The sequence below is a fragment of the Mustela nivalis genome, assembly GCF_964662115.1.
Source record: "Mustela nivalis genome assembly, chromosome: 12".
Classification (NCBI taxonomy): Eukaryota; Metazoa; Chordata; class Mammalia; order Carnivora; family Mustelidae; genus Mustela; species Mustela nivalis.
In genome coordinates, this window is record NC_139031.1 from 58149651 (window position 1) to 58167745 (window position 18095).

General features: G+C 37.1%; 1 protein-coding gene across 6 annotated transcripts in view; it reads left to right on the forward strand.

Annotated features, from left to right (window-relative positions):
- ETV1 (ETS variant transcription factor 1) overlaps nt 1–18095 on the forward strand; it is a 102016-nt gene that overhangs the window by 3269 nt on the left and 80652 nt on the right. Inside the window, exons 1-5 of one of the 6 annotated variants that reach the window (XM_082693022.1) lie at nt 5631–6086; nt 6185–6381; nt 6532–6663; nt 7498–7585; nt 8971–9018. In XM_082693022.1, the coding sequence (XP_082549148.1) occupies nt 6619–6663; nt 7498–7585; nt 8971–9018 (181 nt within the window). In that variant the 5' untranslated portion in view covers nt 5631–6086; nt 6185–6381; nt 6532–6618. Of the gene's footprint in view, nt 1–5630; nt 6087–6184; nt 6382–6531; nt 6664–6798; nt 7008–7497; nt 7586–8970; nt 9019–9187; nt 9538–18095 lie in introns of those variants that run through there. The other 5 variants (XM_082693023.1, XM_082693024.1, XM_082693025.1 and 2 more) reach the window with 5 other exon arrangements.

The window sequence follows — 18095 nt, forward strand, 5'->3', positions numbered from 1 at the left end:
TTCTGTCTCATGCTTTTTTCACTTGACGTGCTAAGCCACTTGGGAATCAGGGTTGACACATGCAAATGCTCACAGGGCTCAGCTGGGTAACATTAACAAGAAAAAAATGAATTGGGGAAGAATGTGGACCATAGTAAAATTGAGAGCCCATGCTCCTTTACCCCTTAAGGAGTAACAATGTTCAGTTCCAGCTACTGTAGCCATGAATGAATTTGGGCTCAGTGTTATTACATGCTCTCATTTGTCATGCAGTACTAGAAATCTGAATTTTAAAAGTTGACAGTGATTTCCCCATGAGGGTCAACATTTTGTGGGTCAAGCCAAACATGTCCTTGCTAATAAACATGCATGCCTCCCTTTGGATTTTAGTAGAAGTCCAATCCAGGTTTCTCAAGAAAGATTCAGAAACCAATTATAACAAAATGCCCTGCCACCAGATTTGTATGTGATGTGTTTGCTGGGCCCCAGCTCAGGCATACTGAATTAGAAACTCTATGTATCCACCCAGGAATCCAAATTTTTAACATGGAGTTTCTTATGCAATCTTAAGTTTGTGAACCAAGGACATTGCATACTTTTTAACAGCGACACAACCAAAATTGAACTTCAAAACATGAAACTATAATACTTTTTAAAAATCCTCCCCTTATCTATACTACATCTTCTTTAGACACGCATCAATCAATTGATGGACACTCGGCTGCTTTCATAGTTGGACTATTTTACATAATGCTGCTGTAAACATAAGGGTGCATGTATCCCTTTGAATTAGTTTTCTTGTATTCTTTGGGTAAATACCCATAGTGCCATTGCTGAATCATAAGGTAGTTTATATTTTTTTAAACTTTTTGAGCAACCCCCATGCTGTTTTCCACAGTGGCCACACCAGTTTGCATTCCCACCAGTCAAGCACCAGGGCTGCTTTTTCTCCAAATCTTCCCCAGTACTTGTTTCTTGTGTTGTCGAGTTTAGCTATTCTGACAGGTGTGAGGTGATAGCTCGTTGTGGTTTTGATTTGCATCTCCCTGATGATCAGTGATGAGCATCTTTTCATGTGTCAGTTGGCCATCCGAAAGTCTTTTTAGGAGAAATGTCTGTTCATGTTTCTGGCCATTTTTAATTGGATTATTTGTTTACTGGGTGTTGAGTCTTTAAGTTCTTTATATATTTTGGATAGTAACCCTTCACTGTATATGTCATTAGCAAATATCTTCTCCCATTCCACATGTTGTGTTTTAGTTTTGTTCATTGTTTCATTCATTGTGGAGAAGCTTTTTAAACAGTGGACTATTAGCCATAAAAAAGGATGAAATTTTGCTATTTGTAATGACGCAGATAGAGCTAAAGAGTATAACGCTAAGTAATATAAGTCAGAGAAAGGCAAATACCATATGATTTCACTCATGTGGAATTTAAGAAACAAACAAGTATAGAAAAATAAACGAGAGAGAGACAAGTCAAGAAACACTCTTAATTATAGAGAATAAGCCGATTGTTACCAGAGGGGAGGGCTGAGGGAGACTGGATTGAGCCGGTGATGGAATTAGAGTGCACTTGTGAAGAGCAGCGGGTATAGAAGTGTTGTTACCGTCCTGCACACCTGAAACTAAACTCTCAGGAGGGAAAATAAAAACTTCAAAACAGAAACCATTCTCTTATTGATGGGAATTGAAATTGCTTCTAAAATTTTCCCTCTCTAAATAATACTTCAGCAAACATTCTTATGCACATTGCTTTTAGTTTTATAGGGTAGATTCCAAATCAGATTATGGGGTCCAATTTTAGGATCCAGTAGATACTCTAAAATTACTTTAAAAATGTTGCATAAAGTCACATTCTGACCAGCAATATATGTGAGTGCCCTTATCCCAATACTGACATCCCTGGGTAGTAAAAAAAAAATTAACATTCTTTCTTATTTATTTTTTTAAAGATTTTATTTATTTATTTGACAGGGAGAGAGAGAGGACAAGTGGGGGAGTGGCAGGCAGAGGGAGAAGCAGACTCCTCTCTAAGCAAGGAGCCTGATGTGGGGCCAATATTCTTTATTTTTTAAATGCATAATATTCTCACTTCTTGTATAATTAAGATTTTTTAAATCATGTGTTTGCCTTTCCTCTTCTTGGGAAGTTTGCAGATAGCCCCAGGCTGATAATGGCAGGTTTGATAGTTAGACCCAAGACCTTCAGTTTCTTTGATACCTTCCCTTCTTCCTAGGCTCCACCCTCCCATCAAATCCCTGCTTGTTCTTCTCACAAGGCGCCCACTAAGCTATTAATTATCTTTCACCATTTTGGCAGGTCTCTAAGTTTTCTTTTGGAATTATAGTCATCTGTTTATTTCCTTTGCACATTTGGCTACTTAGTAGTTGATTTTTTTTTTCTTACCTATTTGATGTAGCTTTGTGCAAACTAGGCCATAAACAATTTGCTTTATATATTTTTAAGAAACAAATGATAAAAGTTACTATTTTACTTAATAATCAACCCAATTTGAACAAATTTTATTTAATTTTAATCATATTAATAATTTAAAACAAGAAATATAATTTTTCTTTTTTTGCTGCTTTTAGAAACTCATCATTTAACATCATGCATTTTCAGTATAATGCTATAATAAGTTAACTGCAGAAAAGCCACTAAAGAATGTTATTTTATTTTATTAAATAACAGCAAAGGAACTGTAAAGATTTAAGTAGCTTATATGAAAGTTAAAATCTTTCCAAACTTGGATATGAATTTTTTTTTTTCTAAGGTAGGGGCTTTCTCTCAAGAGCTTCTATTTCAAAACCCAAATGGGATTTCAAAATACGAGTAAATAAATGTCAAAGCCTCTTGGCCTCTTCTCTGCCATTCTTTGCCTGAAATCCTGCCAAAATGAAATTTTCCATTCAAGGACTGGCATTTACTAAGCTGATTTTTCTTAAAGACTCACTTTCAAAAGTAGTGGAAATTCTGAGCAACTTTTGACGTTCCTCTCTGTGGATAGAACAGCTTCCTCTCTATAGACATTTTCCACAATGGCAACTTTTTCTGAAAAACGAATTTTTCAGTCCTTGAAATATGTTAGGCATCTAGATCTATTGTTTTTTTTTTTTTTTTCCCCAGTGCCAAACCCAGAAGATAAACAGCAGCCAAACTAAAAGCTAGTGTTTCACTAGGTATCATAGCACAAAAAGGAAAGAGAAAGGGCAGAAGAAAAGTGGGAGAAAGGAGCATGGTCCAATAGTTCACTTGCTAGAGGGGCACATTTAGCTCAGAAAAATTGTGCTGTCTCAACAAAACTGAGCTGTAGCGAGACTGACTGTCTGCTTATTCACATAACATCATTTTCAATTACTCTTCAGATCAAATACTTAAGAGCTGAGTGCGTTTAAAGAATCCAAAGGCGTAACTATGTAGCCCCCCCCCCCCCACTCCCGCCCCTCCGCCGCCCTCACTACAGAGTAAAATCGGAGGATTAGGGCGCAGCTTCTTTTTGCCAGTCTAGCGCTGGTGGGGAGAAGGGGGAGTGCTTTGCGGAGCCTGTGAAAGAGTGAGGACTTGGGAAGTGGAAACTAAAACTGTCAGCCAGAAAAATCCTGCAGTATTCCTAAATGAAAGTTCAAAAAGTTAACAAGGAAACTGTGGGATGAATGAAAGGTAAAATCGAAAACTACAGGAAGCTGGTTGAGAAAACTGAAATCTGCAATCGAACTTTGCACTTCTAAAAGCAATGGCTTGACGCCCAAGTTAGTAGTCTGTCCTTAGACTTTCTCCCCGCTCCTTTTCGCAGCTTTTCGCGTAGTAAGTGCACCCTGAGATTGTCACCCCGTGAGCCTTTAATTTCTGAGTTCCTTTCCTCCTGTTCTCAGACCTAAGCCTCCTTTTCCTCCAATAGTATTTGCAGAGACGAATTATAGCGGAGATGGAGGGGTAGAAAAAAGTTTTTTGGTTTGGGAAACTTGGGCCTTTGTTGTGTCATTTCCCCTGCCCCTGCACGCCCCCAACCACGTGACCAGGAAAGACCGGAATTTTGTGAATGGAGCCGAAAGGTGGCTGCAGGGGCGGGAGAAGCTCCGCCCCTTCCCTTGAAGCGGCCAATCTCCTAGCGGAGCGCTGCGGGGTCAGCAATACACAACAATGGGCTGGGAACAGACGATACATTATTGGCTGAGGCGAGCACCTCGCGGGGGCCTCCCCTGAAGCTCCGCCCCCTCCCGGTTGCCCTGGATACCCGTCAGGCTCTGGCCGCTGAGAAGGTCTTTGGAAACTGTTGCTCATGTTACCCAGGCTGGTTTATCCTGGGAATGCTGGGCGGCAGGACACCCTTGCTAATGGCTCCCCGCCTGACTGCACCCTCGATGTACCCCAGAGCCTTGGAGACCCAGGCTGTGCCCGGAACCCTTCCGTGGCCAAGGTTAAAGTGCAGTTCCCGCCCAAAATGCCTGTAGGTGCTCGCGTTTGCACGGGCTGCTCGTACTCACTAGTTTCGGAATGCACCGTGGGTGTCCTTGCTGCTCACAATTACTGGGTGTTTCCCAGTTAATACTTTTTCTGTTGTTGTTTATTTAAATATATATATATATATATATATGTATATATATATATATATATATATATATATATATATTTTTTTTTTTTTTACATAGATCTTTACCCTCCTAGTTCCCTCCTTGGGTCTGGAATGGAGTCTTGTGGGCTCACACTCTCCTGTAAATGAGTCTCCATCACGTTCCATTTAAGGAAGGAAACTTTCAAATAGAAATTGAGAACTGCAGCACGTTTCCCTACGGGCGGAACAGCTGCCGGAAACGTCCTTTGGTCTTCAGCTCTGATCGCCATCAGGATCACAAGAGAATTTCAACACCACTAAGTGCCTGGTCCCATCCTCACGGCCTCCCATCTACTGTCGGGCCGAGGCTGCTTCCAAAGCGACTTTTTTTTTTTTTTTTTTACAGCTCCAAGCCTCATAGGCGCGTCAGGGCAAGTGGTTTCAGAGTTGCAGCCCACACTTTTTAACATCCCAATCATTGTCCTTGAAACTCGAGCCCCTTCACCGCTCGCCCCCAGCTCCGGGCTCTGGCGGTTTAAAAGCTGGAGAGGAAGTGAAAGCGTCAAGTACAGTAAGTGACACCCTCCACCTCCGTGTGTACATAACAAAAGCTCAGGAAATGTGCGGGTCCCTAGGATATCCGAGCCACCCCATTCCCCACCCCCCGGTCCTCCCCCCACCTCCAGTGGGCTGGATGCATCTTGTCCCCGTGCACGTGTAGGATACATTTGCTTTTTATACTTTTCCTCACCTAGATTGGTCTGTGGTCCTGCTAAAATTCCCTCCCAACACAACCGCTCCTAACAAGCAATTCCTCAGTGCTTTCACTCATTATTTTACTGTCCCATGAATGATAGGGTCTTGTTTTACTTGAGGGTGGCCGTTAAAAAGTGGCGCTGGGTGTTAAAAAACGGGCAAAGAATTTGGGCCAAAAGCTTAGTGGAAACAAGTCTAAGGACCGAGGTGGGCGCCTTATCAGGTTAAAAGTGTGTGTGGTGGGGTGCGGTGCTGGAGATGTTGAGGGAGAGGATTCGGGGGAGTAAGGAGGCATGGGCTTGGTGGGTCGCACTTCAGAGTATATACCCGAACCGAACAAAAGTGATTGAGGCAATCAGCCCAATAGTGGACGAAACGCACCGGTAAGGAATACTAGCGACTCGATACACATGGCTTCAGTGTCCCTTCAGGGACAATAAGCAGCGCGTTAGGAAGGCAGTTGATTTCCTCCGTAGCGTTTGCAGGCTGTGGATACTGCGCAGCCCACGGAGCATCCGCTGGGAAGAGGGGCGCGAGAGATCCACGAGAAGGGGCAGCAAGCCGCCTGATTGACAGCTCGAAATCTGATCTTGTGAAAGAGACGCGGAGCCAATGGGAGGCAGCGATCCATCAGTTTGGATTGGAGGCCCCTGGAGGAGAAGTAGAGGAAAAACCACCGAATTGAGCTCTGTCAGAGGCGCTTTCGGCTTCCAAAGGGGAAGTGCTGGGCAATAATTAATGTTTTTATTAAATTTGGAGGGAATTTTTTGCAGCCGTTCGCCTAGCGTGGCCTTCAGGTGGGTCTTTCCAACAACTTTTTATGTCTCTCCAGATAATTGCATGGTTGTGGGTTGCAAAAACTATCCTTACGAAAGAGGTGTCTCCGTCTCTTTAGTCCCGTTAGGTGCAAAGCAAGTCTCGTTGATCGCCATTGCTAGTTTTGCACACGTTTGCGAATCAGAGCTGCCCGGGGTACACCGACCGCGCAGGGAAACATCGAGAGTGTAAATAAATACATCGCCTCTTGTTCGGATTTTTGCTACTGCCGAAAATATGTAAATTGTGAACTCTCTTGGCTCTCTTTGGATCCAGGTGAAGGAGGCGGTGTAGGGAGGGTTATTTTTGTGAATGGGACTGTTGGAGGGTAATTAGCTATGCAAATTCAAGAGCTTCATTCATGACTTTTTTTTTTTTTTTTTTTTTTTTTTTTTTAAGCCTAAAAGCCATCTTGTTCCCCTCTAGGTTGATAGAAGTCCAGATCCCGAGGAAATCTCCAGCTAAATGCTCAAAATATAAAACACTCAGCTGAGATTTGCGAAGAGAAGCAGAATGGATGGATTTTATGACCAGCAAGTGCCTTACATGGTCACCAATGTGAGTGATCAGTTCGAAAGTTGCTGTTTATAAACTTGACTCCAAGGGGGGGGAGGGGGGAGGAGGGAGAGAATGAGAAGGGAGGGGGTAAGGGGGCTGGGATTGCAGATACTTTATCTGCTTTGTTGCCACTGTAGGGCGACTCTGCTTCTAGAAGCCCAATCTTCAAAATGAGCTTACCTTTCAGTGATTTGGATAAGGCATAGTTCTGTTTTTAAGACCCCCCCCCCTTTCTTTTTCTGATTAAAGTGCCCAAGATGAATCGAAGAGGAGACGGAGGGCAGCAGCAGCTGCTGCACTCAAAGTTTTTGGCTGGGTTTGTCTGCCACATTGAAAAGAATGAAGTTGAGACAAATGCTGACACTTTTTGTTTACATGGGGTGTTTTTGTTTCTTTTTTAATCGTCTCATTTTTATCCTCAGGCTTTTTTTTTTTTTTTTTAATTTCACCACTCTATTTTTATTTTTTGTTTTGGGGGGTGGTATGAGAGAGAATAAAATTCACGGTATTTTAGTCTAGCTTTGATCCAGCTAAAAACGACTTTAAGTGTGATTGCTTAATGTTGTTTTGATGCTGAGATGCCATGAATATATGACTGATAAGTAGTAGTGTGTTAGCTTGGCGCTGGGAAGCAACTCTCCCTGGTTGCTGAATTCTCAGCCTAAGCTTTCACCGTCAAGTGAACGCTGAAAATGAGTATTAGAATGGATACTATGGACTTTTATTCTTTTATTTAGGGAAAGGATCCCACAGACTTATATATGCATGTGTCTTTTGTGTGTGTGACTTCTGAGGTTTACATTTTTTTAAAGGATTTTATCTTTCCCTTTGTAGAATCAGCGTGGGAGAAATTGTAACGAGAAACCAACAAATGTCAGGAAAAGAAAATTCATTAACAGAGATCTGGCTCATGATTCCGAAGGTGAGGTTTGATCTTTACCTATCCTCTCCATCCTCATCAAGGAGAGGAGCACTTCAGTCTTAGCTTAAAAATAAGAATCTTTCAAATCACTGCCTTTAACTGAGACTTTTACTTGGAGCAATTAACATAATGTGACAGTTTGCACTGGAGGATATTTTATGGCCCTGTCACAAACTAATGAAGGAAATAAAAACTTAACAGTGACATCCTTCTTTTAATCATTCTTTTGTGTTTAAGTACTCTTGTCCATATGGCACATAACTAATCCCATACACCGAGGTAACAATCTAAAAATATCCAACACCGTGGGGCAAAGTAAGCAGCTAGGTATACTACTTAATTTCTTCTTTCCACTTTATTAGAAGTTAAAAGCTGTGTATCATTGTTTGATAGCCCATTCCCCTTACACTAAAACCATTTACTGTTAGCAAACTTTTCTGGGATGATTTTGATGACTACATGGTAAGGTCATAATATTTTGTTTATGGGCCTTCAAGTTGTCACTGAATCATAATTAAGGCCTAATTTATAATTAGTATACCTGTTTGGGAGATTAGGTTACAGATTTTTTTTTTTTCTATGCACTGTTTGTTAGGAGGTCAATTTATTATAAAGTATTCCAACTATATGGGAGCATTCATAATGAACTTAATTACTTAGATTTAATGATCAAAGTTCAGTTTGGCATTTTGATTAGGCATGTTGAATTCTGAAACCTAACTCAAATTTTCATACATATTGGATACCCTCTCCCTCCCATTATGACAGAATACACAGTTTTGGGCTTGATAATAAACAGGTGCTAGGGAATTATCTCACTTTGACTTTTGTAAATCTATTAATGTAGAAATTTTCCTCTAAGATCTTGTATTTAAAAGTTGTCCCTTTTAGTTTGGAGGCTTTGAAACTCAAAGCATACAGTGCTTTAAGAATTATACCGTGTACTGTTCCCATCTTTTATATAAGGTTCAGAAGATAAAAAGAAAGTGATTGTCAGTCTTTCTACTCTTTCCTCTGCAAGAGTTGACTCTATTTAAGAAGGTTTTACACGATAGGCACACCTTCACCTGAGCCTTTTTGAGTCCTAGAATATGAATATTTGATGTCCCTAATCTTATTTTTTAAGTTATTTGTTAAAAGGGGGGGAAATATTGCCTTCATTATTTAATTCACTAAAAGAATTTCATAGAGAAGTATTGCTTAATAGCCATTAAAATGGCAGGATTACTGAGGTATTTAAGTCATGAATCCTATTTTCTTTTTATATTGACTCCTTTCTCCAAATTAAATTGATACTTAATACCAATTTCATGACACACGTTTCCATTTAATGGAGTCTAAAGGTTTTTCAAATCTTTTGTTTATGTCTCTGACTTGTTTTTTAGAACTCTTTCAAGATCTAAGTCAATTACAGGAAACATGGCTTGCAGAAGGTAAGGCAAAAAAATTGCTTTAAAAGGAGGGGAGAAGCAACTCTAGAAGGGGAAAAAAAAGTCCTGAACTTGCTGTCTTAATGTTCAGCCCAATTAATTGAGCTCTAAAAGAGCCACCTCATGTGTCATGCATACATTAGAGTCTCTGATGAGTTTGTCTTTGGGGAATCTGGGGCTGCACTACCCAGTGTCATCACAAATTACCAGGAGAAATTGCTTCCAGCTCACAATCACATCTGCTTTTGGCAAGAACTAATGCACCAAGACTTCAAGTTCTAAGCCTCTGTTCAGATTTTAATTGCAATTGATCAGGTTTATATTATTGTACCTCGAGAGACCTCCTAGAGCCAGAACCCGGCTTGCTGTTTCTTTTAGAGCAGCGCATATCATTATTTGGTGTTCTGGTGGAGGACTTTTCTGATGGCAGAAATTAGTTTCTCTGGGTTCATCAGGACGGGATGCTTCAAGATTTAAGTGCAAGTGTCTTCTTCCCACCTTGTTCACAACACAGAACGTTAGGTGTGTATCCAGTACTTAGGAAATCTATGGCTTTAAAAAAATCTTTGGGGGATTTGAGGATTTAAAGAAATGTTTTCTATTTGTTACTGTTATGTGATATTTGCTGAAACTGATTTTTGCTTTTGTGTCACTTTTATTAGGATTTATTTACTATAGCAAGGTGAAATGTAAAGTCATTACTCTTATTTTTAATTACTTTTTAGTAAAATTTTGTGTTGTAATCTATTGTTATCTTTTATTGGGTAAAACTTTATTTTATAGGAACAATGAGATACTGCTTCAATACAGCTTAATACAACTTGAGAAATGGCTAATATTGAGGGACTTTTGTTGGTGTCCATACTTTGAGAGTTTTTCTTTTTGGATTTGTCATAAATGTGAAATATTAATTTTGTCCTATGATGTGTTTTATGGGAAACACAAAGAGAAAATTCCATCTATTTAAGCTTTGAGTATAATTTGTATTTCTCTCTGTATGTTATCTGGCAAACATGCAATTTTTGGAACAGATTTTTAAGGTTGTTAAAAGAAGAGAGTCTCTTTAAATGGAACCCAAGTGTGGCTGTTGCTACTTGGAGCCAGACTGCAACGTTTTATCGGTGGTCTTGCTTGCAGTTCATCAAGTTGCTGTTAGCATGTAAAATAAGTTTCTTTGTTTTGCTGATATTCTAGTTCTCCAAAAAGCTTTTGCAGTCTGTATAGATCTTTTAAGTTAAATAGCTCTTCTAGTAGCCCTTTGAAAGGGTGGTTTCATTTGCATGTTCATAAAAGGTAAGTATTAATGACAGTTTTAGTTATATTTAAAGGTCATTTTGCTTGTCTCTGTAAATGAAACTTACTGCAATAGATTACTTACTCTTGCAACATAAACCATACAGTCAAACCTAACTTTTTCAAGAAAAATTTGCACAGAGGTCATTGTGTTAACTTTGATCAGGTAGTTTTGCCAAGTTGGAGGTTGTGAGGACATTACATTTATGAGGAAACGTGTTCGCTTATCTAAAATAATTTGAAGTATCTATTTTAATTGTTCTCAAAGGTTTGTTGGTTCTTAGATGTTTAAGTCTCATTGATTCCAAGTCAGTGCACTTGCTGGCAGATTTTGCCTGTGCATAGCAACTCTGTTTCTGGGATTTTAAAATGCGGATATTGTGACAGACTCTTACCATTCTGTAATCAGTTTTAGTACAGTCTTTGACTTGTTTTATTTATTTGTCGCTCGGTAAGTGATTTGAATAACTTATCCAAGTTAATCTTTTAAAACTCTGCACTGAATATATTCTTACCCATGATTATTAGTATACCTGTAGATCAGATTTGAAGACTTAACTTTATATAAAATAAACCTAAAAAATGACTGATGTATTTGGAGGAACATGGACCTTTACTTAGAAAATAATTCATAAGCTTAAATAAGTTAAGGAATTAATCCTTGGGGTGTTTTATTGAATACCCAGGTGGGCGACTGTTTACAAACTATGGATAAAACTGCATTTTACAATAATATAAACAGTTTTCTGATTAGTTTACATTAATTTATCCTATCATGATATAAGTAAAATATTATTAATAGGACTTTTAAAATCTAAGAATGGGCAGTTTTGTTTTTTTTTACTATTTGTTAATAGTTTGCATTTTTTATTTTTAGCAATTCTGTATCATTATATTATTTGTTTTAGCATTTTAACTTATCTCCTATCTTGAACTAAGAAGAGATTTTAAAATTATAGTGGGTTATAAGGACAACTAGAGTTGTCCTTCTGGACATGCAGAAATGAAAACATTGCCAAGTTGGCAGATGAGGGACTGTTTATATATTTCTTTTCGTAATGCTTGGTAGCCAAAAAAGTGACCATGGAATTTTAAGGCGTCTTGACCCTTTTAAAAAAGATCACTGGCAATTAACCAAGTTTCTCTCATGAGTTAGAATCCCACTGGGAAGTTAAAGAGGTCTAAAAATCTTATTAGACATGAGAGTCAGTTTGTGTCATATGAAAATCATGTTTTTAAAAAGTGTTCAAATCTATGAATACTTGGGAAATGATATATCCCAAGATGTTTGTTTTTTCCTGGAAGAATTTTTATAAATTAGATTCAAAGCACAACACATGGATTAGTCATACGTAAATTATTATGGATTATGAAATGGGTTTTACATCTAAAGACAAATTGGGGTAGATAAGGCAGGACTATTTGAGGGTGAGGGTTGGAGCCAGTATTTTCAATTTGCTAAAGTCCTGTAATTTGGGGGGATGCATGGAAGTATATTTTTTAATTTCTAAATGGAGATAAAAAATATAGTTGTAAAGGATATAACTTTGTATTAGTATCACTTTTTAAGTACTAACACTGCAATTTAAATGTTTTTAACATATCTATCACACTTAAATACATTCACACCTCATCCTGAAGAAAATTGAAAAGATAATGTTTTCAGTGACCACAGTAGCACTTAAAAAGTATCTATTTTAAGTTTTGCCATAGCTCCTTTATATTATAATTTTACTATGTACAATTCTTTATTGATTCTTTGTCTTTGGAGTTAGATTGCTACTGATGGAAAGGCAATTTCAATTATTTGATCCCATGAAATAATGAGTTCATACATCAATCCTATCAGCATGACTGTAACGTCTTATTCTTAACAACCTGTTTTAAGTGCTGCTTTAGTAGACGGTGTCCTAGAAATTCATAGCCAAAATGGACCCTTTTGTGTGTGAGGGAGAGAAACAGAAGGATATAAAACTGAGTTTAAAAGTATTGCATTCTCAAATTGCTTATGAGAGCTTACCTGCTAACACAGCTTGAAGAGAAATAATAAATTTCATATGTATGTAATATAAATGCATAGCAAGTTTTGAACATTGTTTTTGGTGTGGATCTAGGTGTTCTTGAGGTTCCCTTTCATCAGTGATATTAAGGGAAAGAGACAACAGTGATTCGCTGTCACAGGGTAGGATGTTTTTCAGTGATGTTATATAGTAAGTCAAGTTTCCTGCTGCCCCCATACTTGAGTCAGAGTTTTATCTCCAAGAACAATCTTTCTACACCAAAGGTTATTACTTCATGCAGATAAGGCTCTTTTTTCCTGTTGTTTTGTGTGACCTTCAAATAATAGGTTGGCTTAACAGTAGAGATGTCATTGTATCCTCTCTATTTACTTCAGTAGCTGATACTAAATTTATTCTTGTGAAGTTCCCTTCAATGATGTGTGCTGTTCGGTCTCGCTATCCATGTCCTCCACAATACACAGTAGTCCTAATGTGCTCATTTTATTTTTCAAACAATTATACTGTTACTCGTTAAAATGGAACATAAATTGTATATGTGCTCATTAATTTTTTTTGATGTGATAACGGTAAGAGCTAAAGACTTTAAAAACTACATTATTTTATGTGGTTTACATGAGAAAGGAAATGAGAATTAAGCATTAAATTACAGAAGTCCATACTTTTTCTTAGTATTGAGCAAGAATCATTTAGCATGTAGGGGGGAGGGGCGCTACTATTCCTCTTTCTGTTGTACCAGGAAATACTCTAAAATATGAAAAGAAGACTTCTTATTTGGACTTGATTAAAAGATAGCGGGTAGAGTAAATGTATATTTTAAAACATTTATTGGAATTATATAAATGTCTTTTCATCGAGGATCTACTTGCAAAATTAAAAAAAAAAAAGTTTGTTAAAAATAGAACTCGGATGTGATATAGCTTAGATATACTTTTTCCAGAGGGCCCTAATAAGTATTAATGAATACTGCTTTTCTGGTTCAGTTACAAGAAATGGTCATTTCTTGAATCTCATAATATATCTTTATTTCCTTTCACGTGTATACAAAAGCTTGAAATTAAAATAATAATAATAATAAAGTCAGACCTCCATAGTATTAGGAAATAGAAACAACAGCTCTGAGGCTATAGTTGGTTCCAAGTCGCTATAGGTCAGTGTAGAGTTAGGAATGGAAGCTGATCCGAGACTGAAGACAACTGAAACTTACTGTTTTTTTTCTTTTAGAGCATCAAGGATTAAAGATGTTTCTGTCCTGGGGAAATAGCCCCCCCTTTTTTCATATCTTTAAATACGTTTATACTACTGTATTAATTAATGCTTATACACTGGTACAATTATTTTTAATTTTAAAAGCGGATGTGGTATAAAACCAGGCTTAGTGGCTTCATGATTATTTTGTTCCATGGCCTGAAGCTTCAGTTCAGGATTAAATAGAATACCACCAAGCAAAGGTTGATTTTCCTGTTGTTTTACTTTTATTTAAAATAAAATGCAAGTTTATTCATAGAAACTCGTTGCTAATTATTTGATTCAAAGTGAAATGCTACAAAGTTTAGCAATAATCTGTTATAACCTCAGGATAAAGAAAATCTGAATAATAGGCAAAGAAAAAACAAGACATTTCTTTAATGATTTTTTTCCTCCCCACCTTCCTCCACTCTTAGTCCCTTCCTTTCCTTTTTTCCTTCTTTTTTGGTTTTATAATGTATGTTTTTGTGAAAAGTTTCTCCATAATATCTCTGGTTATATATCTGTATATAGAGAGATAGGTAGATAGGGCTGTCTAACTATATGTAGTATTAATTTTGTAAACTTGTCATTTATTTAAATGTATATGTTGAGGGATCTGAGCTGCGTTTCAGACTGAGCAATAAAATTGGTGTGTTTATTGCAAGTTCAAGTTGACTTGCTTTAGTTCTCTGGAAGGGTGTGACATGAAAAGATTGCGGTTGGGCCACATGGCTCATGCTGGACTGTGTTTTTGTGAATGGAGGCAGAACTCCAGTTCTGCCTGCTTGTCTGGAGGAATTGCTGAGGAGATCAGCTGTCTCATTCACAGGCAGAAAGAATGACTCATACATCTTCCGCCTTGTTTGGCTCCAGGTCATTGTTACAGTGGATAGAACTGGTTTTAATTAAATATTAACCCCTTTTATACTTGACATTTGTTCCATTTGTAATTTTTCCACTTTTTTCCTGGCTTTAAAAGAGAACTCCACAGTCCCCTCGTTTGTAAGGAACGGGAACTTTTTACTTGCCTGCAGCCAGCCTTGGACACACTTAAAACTCTCACCCTCTCTTAAGTAATTAGTGTTTCATATGAAAGTTTTAGCATAAAATAAAGGAACTCTATTTAAAAATCGCCCCCACCCCCGGAAATGTTCGTTAAGAAAGTATGCTGAAACTGAAAATGAGGGTTAGTGATTCTGTGGCATCCAGATCCTGATTAGTATTTTCATGAGCTTGTTTCTTGTAATATGGATTGCTATGCACTAAAAGAGAGAGAGAAAAAAAAAAAACCAACAAAACGAAACATAACACAACTCTGGATCATAATCTAGGTAAAGCAAAGAGCGGAGAGGGCAGATACTACCCTTTCAAAGCCCGAGTCCCGAGACTTGATGGCAACTTGTCTGTTTCTGTGCAGTGAACTGATAGGGCCGGTCCAGCTCTTACCAATAAAAGCCACATGCTTCATCTTCCTGAAAGCCTTTTATTGGTCTTGGGTCTGTACTTTCCCCCGTGTCCTTTCTTACTCTTCCCCCTCCTCTTTAATTACATAGTCTGGGGAAGCATTTTCTTTCCCCAAAGGTGATTATTCCAAGCCTCGTTTATAGATAGCAGTGAAAATAGTGCTTTTTAAAGGTTGGCCTCTATGGTTAATTTTCCACTTTGGAGTTGGTATGGCTTGCCACAAATTTTCAGGCGGCTGTAGTTTGCTACTTCACAGAATTCCTGTGAACTGAGGAGAAAAGGAAACGTATGATATGAGTGTGGCAATACTTTGTCATATTTTCCCTGCCCAGATCCAACGTGTGTTTTTTGTTAACTGCTTTCCTTTTACTCGAACTTGAAATTAGAAGTGTACTTAAGCCTTTGTCTATTTAAGTAGCATGCTGCTTCATTGGGTCTATTCCGTTTTTTTCAGATTAGCTTCTGTGAAAATGTGAGTCATATGTTTTTTGTTAAAATGCTGTAATATGTTCAGGCATAAGTGTGAAGTATTTATTCAGTATGTTAAGGAGTTAGAACAGAAATAGCAATTCTTACAGCAATTCTTATTCTTTTTACAAATTGTTATGGACCTCTTTTCTTTATGTTTGTGAGGTATAACTTCCAGCTTCTTCTAAAATTTGGCTCCCCCTATGCTTATCCCAACACATACCACATATCCATCAGTGATTTTTATGTCTTTCTTAGAGTGAAACATATCACAGAGTTGCAATTTTGTCTTATGATAGTAAGGAAAAAATAATGTCTGGCCTTTAGGACGCTCATACCAGCACATTTAGTTACAAATATATTTTTGTTACTCAGCAGCTATTTTTATCTATTCCTGTAAAGGGATATTACATTTTTATTAGATTCTTGTAAATGTTGGCTTTTTAAAAGTGTAGTAATTGCTGTGGTTGATAATTTTGCATCTCAATAGTTATGTCTGTTTAGCTGTTAATTTAGAAGGAAAACCAAAACATGTGGGTATGATGGAAAAAATGTGTAGGATTTAGTTCTGTCTACCTGCTGTTATTTATTAAATAGATATTGAAAACATTTTTGTATTTTTTTGCTGTGAAGACTTATTTTAAAGGATGTTTCTCCACTTAGATGAATCTGTGGGAAAAAGGAGCTTGCTGTACTGTCAAAAATGTTTATAGTTAAGAGAATACTAATCTACACATTTACCTGTTATTTTTATCCCTTTCTGATATAATTCAGGAGAATTGAAGATTTTAACCTTGCATTGTATGACTGAAGTAGTTTTGTGTGTATGAATTGAAAGAAATGGGTGAGAGGTGAAGGTTCGGAAAAAATAAGTAACATTTAGGATTTAATTTAATTGTAACAGGAAACCCATATTACCACTATTAAACTGATGAATAAAATACAGTTCAAATAGGTTAAAATAGTGTACACACTTTACACCGATAGGAAGTCATAAAACCATGACTTGAAGTATCCATGGCTTTCATTATCCACGGTAGCAGACAGAAGTAGAATATGAAGAGGGAAAAAAATCTCTTCTTCCATTATGTGCTGATCATTTATAACTTGGAAAAAAGTTCCTAATTTTTTTGGTGACAGAGGATGGAATTTGTCTTTAATAAACTGATGTGTTGGTGTACAGAGAATGTTAGGAAATAATTTAATGTCAGACTGTATGTATTTTAATAATTGGCGAGATTATCATTGGTTCTGCTCTTCATAACATGACATTAGTTTTATTCAGCCAAGTATTTCTACTTTTATTTTATTATTATTTTTTTGAATTTCTGCTTTTAAAAATGTGATTAAATAAGCTGGTACTAAAGAATAATCTTATCTATGTTGTATTTCTTTTTTATATACATTTTTAAATGTAGAATTTCTTTTTAAAGAGAATTTTTTTAACTCATTCACCTACCAACCTGTAACTTTTGCCACAGAGAACGATTATGTTCATAAACATTCCCCATTCACAGCAGGCTCTTTTTAAAAAATTAATTGACATCTATTTTAATATGACTTGACTGGATGAAACATTTCAGTATTAGATATTACGAGTAAAGTAATACTAGTATCTAGTAATACTAGTAATACTAGTAATCAGATCATAACCAAAGTTAAATAGGGTAACTCTTCTATTTTTACCAAATTAAAAGGAACTAACTTCTATTTTAGGTCATTTGTGTGTGTGTGAGTGTGTATACTTGTGTGTGCATGTGAAAGCTTGTTTTCGTAATATCTTGTCAATTTGGAATAGGTTATTTTGATGTCTGAATCAACTGTGACAAAATATTTTAGAAGTGGAAAAGTGTACTTGTGTTTTGATTACTGCCGAATGCATTAAGTCCTTGCTCTCCAGTAGTTTTTTCTTTACTAAAAATAGGGAAGTTATTTGACACAAAGATTGACAAAATAGTGATATTCTTTTCATGAGTGTTGTGTAGTTGCCAGGAAAATATTTTGCGTGAAACGATGGAATTTATTATTTATAATTTTATTGTTATGACATAATCACTAAAATATATTTTATTCTTCTGTATGACCATAATCAGTGGATATGCTTTCACTAAAAAACTTTGTAGCATATCTCAGCCAAATTTAGGTCAAACATTTTTAGTTATGGTCGTCTCATTTTCAATTGACTGAACATACTAGAGGCAGGCATTTCTGTCAAAGCAGAGGGATGTGTGTAACTGCACATCCTTTGAAAGAATGCTCTAGTTAGTATAGTGGCTGCTGCAGCACGAGCCCTGGGTGAATTGAAATACTTCTTACTCCATTCTTGCAAAGAAGCCCCGCAGCTAACAGAAACCCAGTAACTTCTAATATTTTGTATGTTTCTTTTATTTCCATCTGGCAGGTGATGTTCAGAAGGACCACGACTGCCACAATTACATTTCTGACACTTGTGTTTTCTAGTTGACATCAGTGGTTGCTTCTCTTTCCCCTCCCAAGTATTGCCCTCAATCCCATTTTAAATAGGAGCTCATTGGCAAATAATCATAGGTTTGATCTGAGCCGAAAAAGATCTTGCTTGACATTCCTTATGCCTTAGCACTTTCTCTC